Source organism: Ostrea edulis, chromosome 3 (assembly GCF_947568905.1).
Source record: "Ostrea edulis chromosome 3, xbOstEdul1.1, whole genome shotgun sequence".
Lineage (NCBI taxonomy): Eukaryota > Metazoa > Mollusca > Bivalvia > Ostreida > Ostreidae > Ostrea > Ostrea edulis.
The window spans coordinates 34,732,594-34,750,818 of NC_079166.1; the positions used below are offsets into that span (position 1 = coordinate 34,732,594).

At 36.3% G+C, this 18,225-nt stretch overlaps 1 protein-coding gene across 2 annotated transcripts in view; it reads left to right on the top strand.

Annotated features, from left to right (window-relative positions):
- The window catches only part of LOC125675357 (uncharacterized), a 240,366-nt gene that overhangs the window by 120,305 nt on the left and 101,836 nt on the right, over window positions 1-18,225 (top strand). The window contains exons 7-8 of one of the 2 annotated variants that reach the window (XM_048912969.2): window positions 3,333-3,491; window positions 13,700-13,906. In XM_048912969.2, the coding sequence (XP_048768926.2) occupies window positions 3,333-3,491; window positions 13,700-13,906 (366 nt within the window). The remainder of the gene's footprint in view (window positions 1-3,332; window positions 3,492-13,699; window positions 13,907-18,225) is intronic. The other variant, XM_048912970.2, reaches the window with a different exon arrangement.

Here is an 18,225-nt window from a genome sequence, read left to right on the forward strand (position 1 = left end):
AAATAATCGCCGCCCAAAAAAATCAGAAAGGGGAGGGGGGGTGTCCATACTTCAGATGCCTGTGAATTTTTCCATATCGGCACAGATCCGTGATATTAGGGATGCGAAGGAGGGGGTTCGCCAAAGAAGTTGGAAGTTGCATGACTTGTTTAAATTTCCTGACAGACAATGAATCATGAATGAACCCCCTCCTCCGCATCCCTAATACGGATATGTGCCGATATGGAAAAATTCACAGGCATCTGAAGTATGGATACCCCCCCCCTTTCTGATTTTTTTATTGATAAAAATATAATAGTCATGATAAAGATCTTCAGAACCTTAATTAGTGTGTGCATGAGGGGGGGGGGGGGGTATAGTGTTCGTCATTGCTGTCTCAATTTCCCCCTTCCCCATTCTTTGCTCCAGGACTTCAATTTATAATTTTCAAGCTTACATGCATTAATATCTTCTCATTCACTACTACATAGTACTATCAAAAATAGTGGAGGGACCATTCTTGCATGCAATAATATCTTCATTTGCATGCATGGAAATAACAGTTAATCTTCATTGTCAATTAAAAGGGTTGGCCAATCGCCTCCGAAAAGCATTGATATGTGCCTGCAGCGTTTTTTTGGTACTTATGGTGGGTTTCATAAAACTTCAATGCAACAACAGGTACTTGTCACATCAATACATACCACAAAGTCAATAACACATTACTAAAAAACTTCCCTTGCTCTATTTTGCATACTTCTAAATAATCTTTTATCTGTATTTTCTCTGACTTTTCATTGATCTGCATGAAAGATGCAATTGGCAGAAATATTTCTCATACTTGTTAACGAAGTTGGATTTATAGTAACAATACAACGGTAGTAAATTCATTTACATCCTATATTCCCTGGAAGCTCAAAAGGCCGACATTCTCAGGGGGTGCCATTCTGTGTCATTTGAAGCTAGGTACCTTGTGTTGTTATTAGTATATAGAGGTCATAAGTCATTTACAGAAACAAATGACTGTGGTCGTGCCTATTTGTTGACGTAGGTACCTCGTCTAAAGTACTGTAAATGTATTACATTTGACTGTGTATTCTATTTAGCGCCTTTGGCGGAACGCAGCTTCCGCTAAATCAAGTACATCGCTAAATGCCATCCCTAAATCTAGATGTTTGAAGTAATTCAGGAGTGCGCTAAATCAAATCTACGCTAACTTGTTGAAAAAACGATTTACGCCAAATATCGTACACGCCAAATATAATACATTGACAGTAATTCTCATCAATCTGAAATAAGCGGTTGCATTAGGAACTTTAGATCACATAAATGTAATAGGCCTAAGGGCTTGAATTTACACTGAACATTTATGATTACAATACTCAATCTCATCTTACCTAGAGTTCCTATGTACTTTCACATTCACTGTCTTGTATACGTCAGACGCGTCAGACGGTTTACTCGAGTGTGACGTCACGGTCTTGTAACTATCACCGGAATCTGACTGTAATGTAAAGCTTTATACATTTTTTTTTAAGTTATCTAAATATACATAAACATAAATGTTGAGGATTATCTATGTTTTTCGCTTTCTTCCGAGTGCTAGAAATCTGTGTTTTCCTTTTGATTGATGATCTACAAATTCGGGATGGTGGTATTCACTGATAGAAAATTTTCATTTTTACATGCGTGTATATCAGCAATTTCCAGTAGGTCTAACTTTATGCATCAACACCAGCTTCCAAGGTAATTATTATCGATGTATATAAGGGAGGGGGTAATTAAAATCAAATTACGGGAATCTGAAATGACGTTACAGGCGCCACGTCTACCGACAGTTGCGCAATACTACCCTCAAATCACATGTATGTAAAAAGCCCAAATGCACTCCGACAAGTAGCCTGTTACTAACATCATAAAGCGGCGATATAAAAAATATTCTTAGCTATTTAAAACGTACTTCTCTCACAACTGGAAAGTTATTTTTCATTCATAGTTCTTTCGGGTTTTACTGTAAAATAGTAATTTTCCTCGTTTAGAAAATTCCGTGTTTTTGAAGTTGCATGTTTTAACTCTATCAATATAGTGATTCTTCAAGTAGTGAATATATGCTTTCATTAATATCTATGATGATGGGAGATTTAATTTATGTTTTAATTCGTAAGAGAAAAAAATAATGGGAAACGAGGTAAATCAGGTGTGGAAAGTACATGTAATCACACTGCGTACAGAACTACAATGCAAATTAATAATTTCGGAAATAAACGAGGAGGGGGAGGCATGAGCAGGATCTATTTTATTGATCGTTTGCCAATATTTTATAAATGTACTCAACTTAAATTGCCTAATCTCCATATTTTTTTATATTTTACCTTAATTATATTTTTCCCGCCTGAATATATTAAGAAGTGTGAATATTTCACTTTAATCGCTTTTCTTATGCAATTTTTAACATGAATAGCTTTTCACGTGAAATTCGTGTGAAATTGTTCGTGTGAATTTCACATGAAGAAATTTCACGTAAAATTTGTGTGAATCTTTTCACGTGAAATTCACGTGAATCACCTTTCACATTATTTCCTTTCAAAAATCAAAATCACATTAAAATTTTCGCAAGGAACTAATGTGAAAAGTGATATAATGCTTTTCACGTGAAATTCATGGGGAAAATTCAACGTGAATTTCACGTGAATTGCTGTTCACATGAAATTCATGTGAATATGTTAACGTGAATTTCATGTGAAAAGTGATTCACGTGAAATTCATGTGGACATATTAACGTGAATTTCACGTGAAAGGTGCATGTGCATTTCACGTGAACAGCATTTCATGTGAAATTCACGTGAGGCACATTTGCCTGTGTAATTGTTGTTCCAACGAGATCGTGTCTTGCTATAAATGCCCTCATCATTATCAGTATTGATATGTTTTGTCAGTGTGACCGTTGAGACGAGCGAAGACCATCTTGCAGACATTTGATTGTCATTTCATATTTAGAGTTTCAGTTTTCCCTTTCAAACAATACCAAATACAATAAAACGCACGAAGGAATGAAAAGACTTCTCTGATTATACAAAATGTACTTTGTATTTTCCAAACAATTTATCTTATCAATTTTTATTCTCAATAAAGTGACGCAGTGACGACAACATTTTTCCAGAGCATTTTGAATGGACGCTGTTATTTTTAAACTGGTGAAGAACAAATAAAGTAAATGTGTAATCTGGAGCGAGTTTGTCGCGTTGCGAGTTAATCGTTTGATATTATTATAATCATCATCATCGTGATATCACCATTATTGTTATGATGATGATGATTGTTGTTATTATTATTATTATTATTATTATTCAAAGGAATTGTTATTATGAGCAAACGAACTGAAAAAGATGGAACGATAAAATCTGCTTTCCATTCTGCCTATGTTGGTTGCAAGATAAAGTTCATGACAGACGAGGATTTCGATACAGATTTTGAGAGAAATGTGCTTAGCCTCACGTATTCAAATTTGAAAGGTATCCTTACTGATTATATTATCATCAAATCGGTGTAATAAATGTATATGGTTTGATACATGTATCAAATACCACATGTATGTGTTACTACATGTAAATACTCGTATATTCATTAATGTTTTGTCACATTTTATGTTTAGGTGTACATGTATTATATCTCAGGATATAAGCACTGTGTTACTCAATCGATATTTCAATTATAAAACCTATACTAATAGAAAATTTAAAAACTGAAGTTGTATTACAAATGTAACTAGTTCTAAATGTAACGGGGACCGTTACATATGCCCCCCCCCCCCCCCCAAATTCAAAGGTGATGTCAATGTAAACCTATAGCAAAGAATCATTTTATTTTAGCCTTTAATTACATGTAGTACGTTCAATATGGTCATTTCAGTACCAAGAAATGAAAGAAAGCGTTGCACCCGCAAACACGCGCACGAGGCACACAGCTTTCTGTTCTTACGAGAATCATTCAAATGTATCAGATAATGTGCCTTTTCAAGACATGAGAGGTGTGTTAATGAAGTTTTCACCCATTTCTCGTAACTTCCGGTGACAGCCGGAAGTAATATTCAGATGTGTTTTCCCATAAACCACAGCGACTCTCTATTGTCTTTATTCGCTGAAAGTTTCACGTCTCTATTTGAAAGAGTTCTCAGGAAAAAGAAGCAGACTAAAGAAAGAAAACGTAGTTACTTACTACCGACCGGGAGTGAATGTTGAAAAATAAAATTGTCTTAACTCTAGATGTTGATATTTTTCTTAAGATATTTGAAAATCATATCAAACACTTGAAATATAAACGAGATTTATGGGGGCACAAAGACGAAAGGTATCAGAGTATTTTATCGAGAAACCGGAAGTAACCGTTTTGACTACCGACAGGGTGAACATTCTTTGAATACTTTAAAAGGGACTTAATAAGCCAGTGTAGGTTTCAATTTAAAAGAAAACGTTTGAAATTAGTGATTCTTTCAATCACTTCCAGTTACGACTGGAAGTGATAACGAAAAACAAATTAATGGCCATGCACTATACAATAGAGAGATCTATAATAGCTGAAGGTTTCATTTGTTCCTCTTTAATCGTTTTTGAGATTACCCCAGGACAAGATGATTTTTTTGAAAAATAGAAATCGGACATATCTTACGAACGGAAGTAGATTTTGTAAAAATGAAAGTTCGTGTCTAAGGGTACTACAAGTCTCTATCATCTTCATGATTGGCAAGAAAATCCCTCATCTTGTTGAAACCGGAGTTGACGTACGTTCACATACAAAAAATATTTGAGATGGACTTTCGCTAGTCTAAAACCCTTCAAGCTTCAAGTGTATATCTATACTCGTTCCGGAAATATTAGGGAAACAAAGTCTGAATTTGTCCACATCATATCTAACGACCGGAAGTGAATTTTACAAAAATATTTGAGGTTAATCTAGACATTTACAGTGACTATAATATATGTAAAACTCAACTTATTAACTTGTTTCATGGCCGAGATTTATGGCACTGAAAAATGAGAGAATGAATAGTCTTTCTTTGATATAACCGGAAGTTGGAGATTCAACTTCCGGTGGGGTCAAATTTTTTTTGAGAATTAGAACGAGACCTAGTAAATTGATATAGGTTTCAATTTGAAAGAAAAAGTTTGAAATTTATGATTCATTTAATCACTTCCAGTGACGACCGGAAGTAACAGCCGACATTCTTAACCCCCTACTGCTCGCCTACAAAGTAAGATATATTAACTCTGAAAATTTGATGACTCTATTTTTTACCGTTTCTGAGATAAACGCTGGACAAAATCTCTTCTAAAAAGACGGAAATTAGACATATCTTGCAACCGGAAGTAAATTTTGAAAAAATGAAGAAAGTACCTGGAGGTACCATCGTTCTCCATAATCTGTAAAAGTTTCATGAAAATTCATCCTTTAACGTCTCGGAGACGAAAGGGGAAAATAATAATAATAACGAGCTATAACTGTGTTGGGATGCCAACACAAACTTCTCCGAACACCTGCCCATGCCATAAATGGTTTTTGATGCCAGATATGCACCCAGGATCCTCAAAAAACCCTACAAACTAAATTTGGTTGAAATCCGACGGACTAGAATTTTTGGCTGCCATTTTCTTCAATGGCGGCCATTTTGAAACATCTGAAAATAGATTGAAAGGAAATACTGAAGCTAGAAATGAACTTTGGACCCTCCATTTACCCCAGAACCCAAATGTTTTAAAGATTTTAACACTTTCAAATATGTCGGTATATGGCGGCCATTTTGAAAATGGCGTCTCAAAAACAAATTTTGATGGTGGAAATGCACTCGGGGTCACCAAATTACCCTAGAAATAGAATTTGGTTGAAATCCGACAACCTTGATTTTTAGACGTTTTTTAGCCTCCATTTTGAAACGGCGGCCATTTTGAAAATTTGAAAAGTTGATTGCACCCCTCCTAATGACCCCCTATCAGCTCACAAAGTTTGAAGTGGATCAGTCGAAGCATGTTCATAAAATTTCTCACTAAAGAAGAGGAAAAATAAGAAGAAAATAATAATAAGAATAACGAGCTATAACTGTGTTGGGATGCCAACACAAATGTCTCCGAACACCTCACAATGTCAGAAATGGTTTGTGATGCCAGATATGCACTCAGAATCCTCCATCAAACCTAGAGAGTAAATTAGGTTGAAATCCGACGGATTTGAAGTTTGGCCGCCATTTTCTTCAATGACGGCCATTTTGAAACATTTTAAAATTGATTGGAAGGAAATACTGATGCTAGAAATGAACTGTGGACGCTCAATTGACCCCAGAACCCAAATGTTGTAGAAATTTTAACATTTTCAAATATTTTGGTATATGGCGGCCATTTTGAAAATGACAGTTTAAAAAAAATGATGGTGGAAATGGACTTGGGGTCACTAAATAATCCTAGAAATAGAATTTGGTTGAAATCCGACAACCTTGACTTTTTGACGTTTTTGGCCGCCATTTTGAAACGGTGGCGATTGTGAAAATTTCGAAAGTTGATTGCACCCCTCCTCATGACCCCCTATCAGTTCACAAAGTTTGAAGTGGATCTGTCGAACCACTTTCATACAATCGAGCGGACTAATTTCTCAGGAAAGAAGAGGAATAATAAGAAGAATAAGAAGAAGAAGAAGAAGAAAATAAGAATAATAAAAAACGGAGCAAAAACAATATGTCTCCGACACTTTGTGTTCGGAGACATAATAAGAAACGGAGCAAAAACAATATGTCTCCGACACTTTGTGTTCGGAGACATAATAAACAGTAGAATCACTAGAAGGTCTTCCATCTGGAACGGAAGACCTTAACTAGAAACTCATTACTAGTAATGAGTAGGTCTTCCGTTATACTACTTCCTGTCGAGATAGAATCGAATAAATATTCCATTCTACACTTTTATAATTCTCAACTAATCATACTTTTAACTTTCGAGAAAAATACCCATGTTTGAAACAACTTCCGGTTTTTCGGTCGGCACTTCCGGTGGACATATGTTACATGAACAAGACGTAATCATCATCAATAATAGCCCCAATATCTGTCAAAACAAAAAAAAACTTTTAAAAAAATCAGAAAAACACACTGCTCTACACGAGAGAGAAAAAATACTACTCTGCATGTGAATCCGAAGCGCACTATTCAGCTTATGACTAACAAACCACACTACTCTGCGTGTACATAAAAAGCACACTACTCTGCATGTGACTAAGAAACATTCTACTCTGTATGTGACTAAGAAACATTCTACTCTGTATGTGACTAACAAACATTCTACTCTGTATGTGACTAACAAACATACCACTCTGCGTATGACTAACAAACACACTACTCTGTGTGTGATTAACAAAATACACTACTCTGCGTGTGAATAACAAACACTACTCTGCAAGTGAATAAGAAACACACTACTAAGGACGTGAATAAGAAATATACTGTTCTGCGTGTGAATAAAAGTATACTGACTACTCCGCATGACCATTGGGACTAATAAACACACTACTCCGTGTGTGAATAATAAAAAAACCCACCAGCTTTATGTGCGACTTACAAATCGCACTACTCTGTGTACTAAACAAAATTCAATATTATGCACATCACTACTGCACAATTTCTTATAAGATTAGTAACCCACTACATTGCGTGTGATAACTGGGTACTATAGCTATATTCTTAGTGTCGGAAATATGGGTTATCATGTCCTGACTGTATTTAATCACCTCGAGATTAATACAAGACGTTGAATATGATAGTAAAACAACTTGCAAGTGTTCGTACACTCTGCACGAATTTCTCAAGATGATGCAATGACTTGCACGTCTACTAAATTGCTGCAAAACAAAACAGAAAACTTAGAATTCCAAATTTCAGCATGTTTGACTCACTAAGAGTATAATATAAACATACGATAAACTTAGTAAAGACGTGTAAAAAAGTGACATGCTTTTTTGGAATGCTGAAGGACAGCTATCCTAATACTATGCATATATTTTTTCAAGTGCGATCATTTAGCGTCAATGTGCACCCCATCTTTTCAAAGGTAGGTTAGGTTTGCCCAAAAACCAAGGTGCGACCAGAAGTGGATTCCTTCGAGCTTCGCAATTTCAGTTTGCTGCAAGTTGTCTTCTGTTTTTACGTCATCGTTGTAAGATAGACGAGATGACCAGGGCTGTCATCGTAGCAACTGGCCTATAATAACTGTTCGCACACCTATCCCCTCTTTTAGATATTGTGCATACGAGATAATGTCTGTGCACACTTTTTTCTGGATTTGTTTGGCATAGGTCATTTCCACCCATTTGAACGAAGCACAATCTTGGAGGGTTGTTGAGGTTAAAAAAAAATTCCGAGGTCCGAGACAGCCGTGGAAAGGTTAAACCTCTCTGTGTTATGAAATTCGAATTAAACGAGTTGCAATCAAGTTTTAAGCTATACATGTAAAACTTATACGGTACCACTTTTGATGCAGCCGATGCACATTTCGACAAATAATGTCTCTTCAGTGATGCTCAACCGAAATGTTTGAAATCCAAAATAACTATGAAGTTTTAGAGCTATTATAGCCAAAAACAGCGTGCCAAAAAAGTGGAGTCAAATTCGTCTAAGGATAAGAGCTATGCATGAGGGAGATAATCCTTAATTTTGAAATGAATTTCTAAATTTCATAACAGCAATTAAATATACATCCGTATTTTCAAGCTAGTAACGAAGTACTTAGCTACTGGGCTTGTAAGGACCATCGGCGACTAACAGTCCACCAGCAGATGCCTTGACCAAGGGGTCATAATGTAAAACTTATACGGTACCAATTTTGATGCAGCAGATGCGCATTTCGACAGATAATGTCTCTTCAGTGATGCTCAACCGAAATGTTTGAAATCCGAAAAAACAATCGCATCTTAGCCGATATATACGAATATATGAGTGACCGATAACATATACGCCCATGGCCATCTTCTCAGATTAGACGGAGCGTGTCTTGTCCTGGGAATACGCGATAAAACAAGATGAACTTTCTTTTTGTTTCCAAATCAGAATTTGAAAAAAAAAACCTCCTTTACTGATTGTTTCCGTTATTTCTCTTGAAGAACACACTTATTCATAAAACAGGGTAACTCACTAAAACTCCTAAATTCCTCCTTGTAACAATTCAATTTCAGAACTGACGCTATCACGTGATATGCCCTTACGATATGATTGGACAATACATCAGAAACTTGAGCTGGTTAAAAACACAAAATGACCTTAAAAACAGACTGTTACAATAATCACATCTACAATGTAGATAGAGAATGGGTTCGCACACATGTATCACAAATTACATAAATGCCATTATTTACAATAATGCAGTATCGTATCATATGGTGTATCAATTCAAATAAATACATGTTTTCCAACAAATGTATGAAATGTGCTAAGGTTCATCATTGTCTTACTGAATAAGTGGTTTCTCTAGGAAACAGCAGTTCAGTACAATGTTCAGCGAAACGAGAACATACCCATATTTTTTCCAGCGAACTCGTGCATACACAAAATATATGTGCTCTTAAAACTATGACGTAACACGTAAATAACGTGTACATATTGGCGCAAAAATTTAAATGTCGAAATTGGCTGCTACAACCCAGCCCCCTATTTGTGGAGGGCAATTCGACACAATTACAACTAGTGCATAATAATTGAAATTGAATATATAGTCACTTCGTAACGAACGGAATAAGTAATAAAATGTACTTATGTCAAAATGCATGCACGAATATTGAATATACACCCAAGCAAATGCATATATGCAACGAATTCTATCAATAATGTTTTTAATGCATTCAAGGATAAGGCATAATTCGCATTTTGGACGAATTAAAGTGTTTGGTTGGGTTTCAGCTTTCACTTGACGCACAAAACCTGTACCATCCGGAATAGTTTCTTGAACAACTCCCATAGACTAGAAATTTTTAAGAGCACTGGAATCCACTATCAGAACAATGTCACCAGCTTTCATGTTTCTTTTCACATCGCACCATTTCTGTCGTTGAAGTTAAAGTAGAATTTCCGCACCCAACGATTCCAGAAAAGGTTTACCATATACTGAATTTGTTTCCATTGCCTTCTACAGTAATTATCGGTCTTCACAAAGACGCATTGTGGTAAGCTTGGTTTAGTTTTCATCAGAAGAAAGTGATTTGGCGTCAATGCTTCACAGTCTCCTGGCTGATCTGAACATTTCGTGATGGATTGATGCAATCTCGCACACGAGAGTATGGAGCCCTTCGTCATTCAAACCTTGCTCTCTCAGGACACTATTAATCACTTTTCTAATAGATCCAGCGGGAGGATTAAACTCCCAGTCAACATTTCTATGAAGCAAAGAATCCTGTATCTGATAGCTCTTCCAAGCTCACGCTCAGCTCCCACAAAGTTTATCCCATTATTTGAATGCAATTTGATGACTTGACCTCGGCGTGTAATAAAACGACGCATTGCATTAATTTAAGAATCAGTGGTCAATGATTCTGCAACTTCAATGTACACAGCACGACAAGCTAAACATGGAAATACAACTCCATAGCGCTTGACATGACTTCGCTTTTGCTTTACTTCGAATTGTCAAAAGCAATCTACACTAATTCTTGTAAATGGAGGTTCATTGGGAATCAAACGATCTTCTGGTAAACTAGCCATCTTTTGTTCTCCTTTTAAGCCTAGATGACTACATACGGTGCACTTCGATAGAAGCTTCCGAATGGTTAAATGTGCATGAATAAGCCAACACCTCTCTCTTAGTGCTGCTAGGGCATGATTTCTGTCACTGTGTTTCAGGTTGCTATGAATCTGTCTAAGAATCAAAGATGAAACATGATGATTACTTTGGGGTATTATTGGATGTTTACTTTCCGCTGGCATACTGGCTCTGTGAAGTCCATCGTATTTATCCAAAGCCTGGTCAAGTTTCCATATACAACTGCTTCGTTTCAGATATGAATGTTAATCTGCAAGTGTTTGCAGTTCATCAGCGAATGTTTGATGTTGAAAATAAAACGAAATAGCAGTTTCCGCTTCTGTCAAGTCTTGAATTGAACTATGTCTCATGTTGGATTGTGTAGAACAGACATTGACGTCGGATGATTTATCATCACCACTCATGTAATTTCTTTGTTGGATAAGACGTAACAGTTCTTTGCGTATCTTCAGAATCCATGCTACACTTTTCCTTAGGGTATACCAGGACGAATGATAATTGAGGAGTTTTTCAACACTCTCCATGTCATCACTTGGTTTTTGTATATTGGCTACTACAGCTCTAACACATGCCTTAACTTCTAGATCAACATCTGTCGTTCCTTCCAGTATTCCTGTTGGTGTTCTTGGCCATTCTTCTGCTGGATCCCATAAAAAAATCAAGATTTTTAATTCAGTAGTCATGCTGTATGATCCCATCTGCAGAAAGTCCTCTTGATACATAATCTGCTGGGTTAAGTTTGGTATCAATGTAGTGTCATTCACATGGTCTTGATCCCTCATGTATCACAACGAGTCTCTTTGCTTATTCCTCCTAGGCACCTGATCCCACCTCTGGCATATCCAGTAAGTCATTTCTTCGCTTTGTTGATGACCTTTGATCGTGATGCACGTTAAAAGGTCAAGGTCACCAAACCCGTTCCAGTTGGTTCCTTATTTCTACGACTGATATTTTAGGAGTCGTAAAGGTTTCCGTCGATATTGCAAACTTTCGGGGCCATTACCTGCCTTTAAGGGGTAATAACTCTGCTTAAGGGGCTTCGGTTCCCTTTGGTTAACTTCTCTCTGCAAGAGAGTTTTACTGTGAATTCATTAGCGAAAGTTTCATGTCTCTACAACTTTCGGTTTAGTACGAGTAGCGATAACCAGATTTCTAACGCGGGTCGCCCTAATTTGGTGGTAGATCGGATTTCACCGTCTCGAATTGGAACGCGCGTGTCCTTTGGGTTGTCGACACTTCTGCACGGCTCATCACCAGGACATCTCGTAAACAGGTGACGTTACGAAAAGTGCCATTTCTTCGCCATTTTGGATGACTTTTGATCTTGTCCTACTTTTCAAGATTAAAGGTCACCAAACCCGTTCCAGTTGGTTCCGTGCTTCTACGACTAATACCTAAAGAGTCGTAAATCTTTATGTCAATATCGCAAATTTTCGGGGGCATTAACTACCTTTAAGAATCAACGAACCGTCAAAAGGAAAAGCCGGTCTTTTCATCTTAATCAGCTGAAAAATTGAATGAAAATCCCACGTCCCATCTATTTACGGCTTCTGAAAAGAATTGATAACTACGGTTTTTGCGTCAAGTTAAGGGTCAAAGTTCAATTACGCGGGGTCAAATTTGAGCATCTTTCACGATGTCGAATAGGATGGACAACTTTGTTTTTCGTTAAGTCTTAAGACGTCAAAAGCTTCTTGAGGTGGAAAGAGAAGAAGACAAACAATAATAAACAACAATATGAATAGGATTTTCCACAGAAAGGTGGAAAGGTGGAAAGCCCTAATAATAAACAGAATAGGACTTTCCGCAGAAAGGTGGAAATACCTAATCATTAGTTAATAATACACTACAATATGTGTCTCACACAAAACAGAATGGACTTGACTTGAAGTCTCTTAGGAACACTTGTCAAAACTCCACAGGCTGACAAATTATTGTCCATAACAATTTTTGCTTAATTTAAGCATTACACTTATAATGAATATAGTTACATTTAATTAAAAGTATCACTAGTCCCAAGTGCTATGAAATCTAATATATATATATATATATATATATATATATATATATATATATATATATATAAATTGATGATCAGATGGAGTTCAATCACATAACATTTATTTCTCTACAGGCTGTTTCGTAAGGGGATGGTTTCCCCTCACTCGTCGGGAGAAAAATGACATCAAACGAAAAACATCCGCATGGCTGAGTATATGTTACACAGAAACATAATGGATAGTTGCTAAGCATGATTACACGCAGGATTGAGTAAATAGAAATTTATGGGAATGAATAATATGTTATCCCGAAAAATCTTCATTGAATAACCGTTCAGAAGTTGTCAGCACTAGCCGTCATTCTCATAAATTTTTATTTACTCAATCCTGCGTGTAATCATACTTAGCAACTATCCAGTATGTTTCTGTGTAACATATACTCAGCCATGCGGATGTTTTCGTTAAATGTCATTTTTTTCCCGACGAGTGAGGGGAAACCATCCCCTTACGAAACAGCCTGTAGAGAAATAAATGTTATGTGATTGAACTCCATCTGATCATCAATTTATGTAGCTCCGTGAGGACCCTCTAGAAGATTATATCGGAGATTTATCCCACTACATATATATATATATATATATATATATATGTGTGTGTGTGTGTGTGTGTGTGTGTGTGTGTGTGTGTGTGTGTGTGTGTGTGTTTGTGATAAATTTAACGATGCATATCTCATCATAATGTATAATTACCATTAGGGGATGCTTACTCCTCCTAGGCACCTGATTCCATCTCTGGTGTGTCCAGGGGTCCGTGTTTGCCCAACCATCTATTTTGTATTGCTTGTAGGAGTTATGAGATTGATCACTGTTCGTTATCTTCACCTTGCATGGTGCAGTTGTTCATTATTTTTAATAATTACATATGTTCATTTTCAAACAGATCACAAAGAGGTGCCATCCATTACAGATAGGAGGTCAACTGGACAAAGAGAACAGAAATTCGCAGTTGACAAACATCCCAAAATTGATATGGTGAAAAAATCTTTGTCAACATTTCTGCAGACAAATATTCCAGAATCATCAAACTTTCGAGTATCTGAAGATCCCACCCCAGAGTCCAAGCACTATCAATTTCTACTCGACATTGGTAATAAATTAGTCTTTAACATGATGAAAGAAACATTTTACTAGGACATGTACACGTATATATACATCTTCATTAATTTTCAACAGCACTCTAAACCTTTCTAACCCATTTGAAGAATTTCTGCGAAATTCACGAGAAACTTCGAGTCCCAAATATTTATCGTCGCGACCCCGTCGTTTCAATGTAAGTAACAATAAATGTTACAAGACGTATTACACAAAACTGACCATTTGGAATGTAAATATAACACTCAGTTCAAAATAAACGATAGTTTCTAGATGAATTTATGAAAAATATGATACCCAATTAAAAATATTCGTTTAAAATTAGCATTTTGCAAATTATATGGTCGATATAACGATCTGGTTTGCCAATACAACCTATCATTGGGTAAAATATTGTCTGACGTGTTTCATACCGATAGTTAAGGCCATTCTTGGCATTTTGTTTGACTACGAATAACTCCGTTTACCTGATCAGGATATAGGACTCACAACGGGTATGACCTGTCGACCGGGGATGCTTACTCCCCCTAGGCACCTGATCCCACCTGTGGTGTGTCCCTGGGTCCGTGTTTGCCCAACTTTCTATTTTTTATTGCTTATAGGAGTTATGAGATTAATCATTGTTCGTTATATTTGCCTTTCATGTAAATGAAATGGACTTTCATAAGGTGATAGATGATTTTAAAAATCTGAGGGAGTTGATGATACGCCTTTATACTGTCCATAAACTTTAGCGCAATGAATTCAATAAAGAGAGAAAACGTTGGGGAAAATGCACAGCGCATGTGATCCATTATTACAGAATCTGATAAAGATAACTTTTCATTTAAAAGTACTTAAACATTCATTTAAAAGTAAATGTGCTTTATTACATGTACACTGTACATATATCTTATCTAACACGTACATTCAAGGGTGGTCTATAGATAAAAAAAACCCCATAAAACAAGATGTCCATGGGCCACATTGCTCACTTGAATGACCTTCGCCCTGAGAAGTTGTAATTTTCAAAAGAAAATTTAACAATCTTTATTCCGGATTTTCGTAATTCTTGCCTGTACGAGTTGTCGTTCATATGGGACGGTATGTATCCAAAGTTTGGTTGGTTTAAATATATTTATATATGCTAAATACTACGGATAACAAGGATTAGCCGGTTAACCAATTACTCGGTTGAAACAAAAATGCTAACCGATTAGAAAATCTGAAACCGATTGGTCGGGTTATTTGTAGTAAAGAAATACTGTCGTGGCTGTATTGCATGTGTTTTAAAAAATGGGGTCGTAATATTCAAAATTCTATTTGATGTTGAAAGTTCCCAGTCAGGCTCTATATCAATTGCGTAAAATAAACTACCAAACAGTACTAGTATTCCACGGATAAAGTCGAGGCTGTCAGCATAATTTCCACATGGATTTTAAAATAAGTTAAATGGTCCGTACCATTATAATGTATGGTAATTAGGACAAGAAACATGCATATACATTTCTGTTCAGAGAAAGATATATTATTATACAAAGTTAGAGGATGAAAATAAAAATGGGGGGGGGGGGGGGGGGGGGCGGGGTAACATACGCCTAAAAATCATGGAGGTCAGACTAAATCATATTTCAGAGTTACTTCCCAATATCTCACGCATAGTAAAATATGACATATTAGCTGTGTTATGTACAATGGACTCACACGTCCTGAGTAACTTTAGTGTAGTGTGCCGTCCGAACAGATTTTTGCCACGTTAACAATTCTTGTAAACAAACTTTGAAGACAATAGAACTATTCCTTTAACTTAAACTTGAAGCCAAATATTGTAATGAAAATAATCACATGAACATAGTGAACATTTTGACATTTTACAAATATTCTTGCTTTCATTCGGTTTTTGTTCACGTCTTTATTTATCGAAGCAATCATCATACTCTTTGTTAATGAAATAAACAAAACTGAAGTAAAAATAAAATAATACAGTAATTGAGAATTATAAGTTTTAATTAATATCTGGTTAATTACTTGTAATCGGTCAAAAGAATTTATGACTAACTGGTTACATAATTTTCACCCCGGGGCATTGTAATCCCAACTAACTAAATATTACTGCTGTGTTCACAAACAAGATCTTCAGTGCTTGCACTTCTGGTGTGCCCAGAGGTCCGTGTTTGCAAATCACTTACTTTTGCATTCTTTATAGAATTGATAAACCTTTACTTTTTCATACAGCGTACAATGTTTATTGGTGGGGGGGTGGGGGGGTGGGGGGTGGGGGTGGGGGGATGGGCTAGAGAAGAATTAAGTCTGCATTAAAGGAGATAAAGTTGTGATTTTTATTATATTTTTACAATTTAGTTCATTTTAAGTTTTGATATATATTACTTTATTGTAGAATTTGACCGCCGATGCAATCTTCAGCGATATTTGATAGGACCTGCACTGTACGCAAAATAACCCTGCGCCGTAAATCGAAGGTTATCAAAAGGGGCGGATCTGATTTATGATCTTGCATTCGATTTGCTGGGTCAACCTGAAAACAAATTCTTTATAATCTTTAATGTCTTATGTGTTTATCTGTTAAAATGTAGCCGACCGACGAGTCCCGCACATGAACAACGTTGTGCAACTTTGAGTTTGTTGCTACTTTTAAATGACTTACTAAGGAAATATTTGTATTGGAAATATGTGATGCATTCAACGGCAGTGTTAGGAGATAATGGCTAGGCTGCAATGCATCAATAAGCGAATCCATACCATATAATGTAAATGTTGGTATTTGATTTGGGTGCTTTGTAAACCGTTTTCCGGAAGTTCATATATAACGTCCCACACGAACGCTTACTCCTATATGCAAACATTACGTGAAGAGGCAATATTGGAAACTTACAGGAGCTGATGCTTAGAATTAAATTCATTACAAATTTAAAAATATATTATTTTGAATTGTGCATGTAGAAAATACTGACCTTGTATGTTAGAGTAACGGAAAAAAGTAAATTGTCAAAACAGTGGGGAGAGCAGATCAGCCTCCCTGCCCACTCCAACCCCCTTTATATGTGCCTGAAACAACATATCAATTCGTGTTGAAAGAAAGGTGCATATCTGCATTTCATTAAATTCCAAAGGAGCTCGAATTATTCATGTCTTCCCCTAGTAATTATTTTGAATGCAAGATTCGTTCCCGAATTTAGAATCATGCTTTCAGTCAGAGCAAAAATGAATTCATTTTGAAGTACATCTAGCTTGAATGCAAATGTGGGGTTCCTTTTCTTAATTTCATCAGACTCATTAGAACCCCCTCCCCCCAAACTATGCAGCTTTGTTTCTATTCATATCTAAATCGGTATACATGAATATGAATCCGGATATAAGTTATGTAATGTTTTTTCGTGATCATATAGATATTGATACTAATGAAAAAAAAAATATATATTTATACTTTTGCCTTTTGCATTTCCTACTAATGCATTACAGTATATATTTACATTGCATCATATCAAATAAAACCCCAATGCGAATTTTACTGATTTATGAATACTAACATCTTATTGAATACATTTGAATTTGAAATTTCGACGTACAGCGGTATGTGTATATTCAGTATATATCCATCGGGCCAGATCTACGAAATGAAAATATTTATGAATAAATTACACTCAAGCCTGAAAGTAATTATAGCATATTACAGAAACGTTAAAACACACATATGCTATTGTCCTGCATTGCATGCATGCGATTTTTCTGAATACATGTATGTATCTTTCGTGAATGAAGTTCCTAGGCTTGAAAATATCTTGGTCTGTAAGCATTTTGTTTTGTGATTTTGGTTTACCATTCCTTACCCTGTGATTGATTGATTGAATATTGTTTTACATCCCTCTCGAGAATATTTCACTCATGGAGACGTCACCAATGTCAGTGAAGGGCTGCAAAATTTGGGCCTATGCTAGGCACTTATGGACATTGAGCAGAAATGGACCTTTATCGTGCCACACCTGCTGTGAAACGGGAACTCGGTTTTTGCGGTCTCATCCGAAGGACATCCCCATTTAGTCGCCCCTTACTACAAGCAAGCGGGTACTGAGGACCTATTCTAACCCCGATCCTCATGGGATTCCTTACACTGTGTAAATGAAGGAAAACTTGGTAAAGGGTGCAATTCTATACCATACAATTAGTAAACATGCATGTGTTGCAAAACAAAATGTACATGTAATAACCAGACATGTATCGTCCTTTTTCATGGGGGGGTGGGGTGGGGGGGTGATGGGTACAACAGGAGGGAAATGGAAATTGGATTCTTCAAAATGTCTTGCCATTCAAAATATT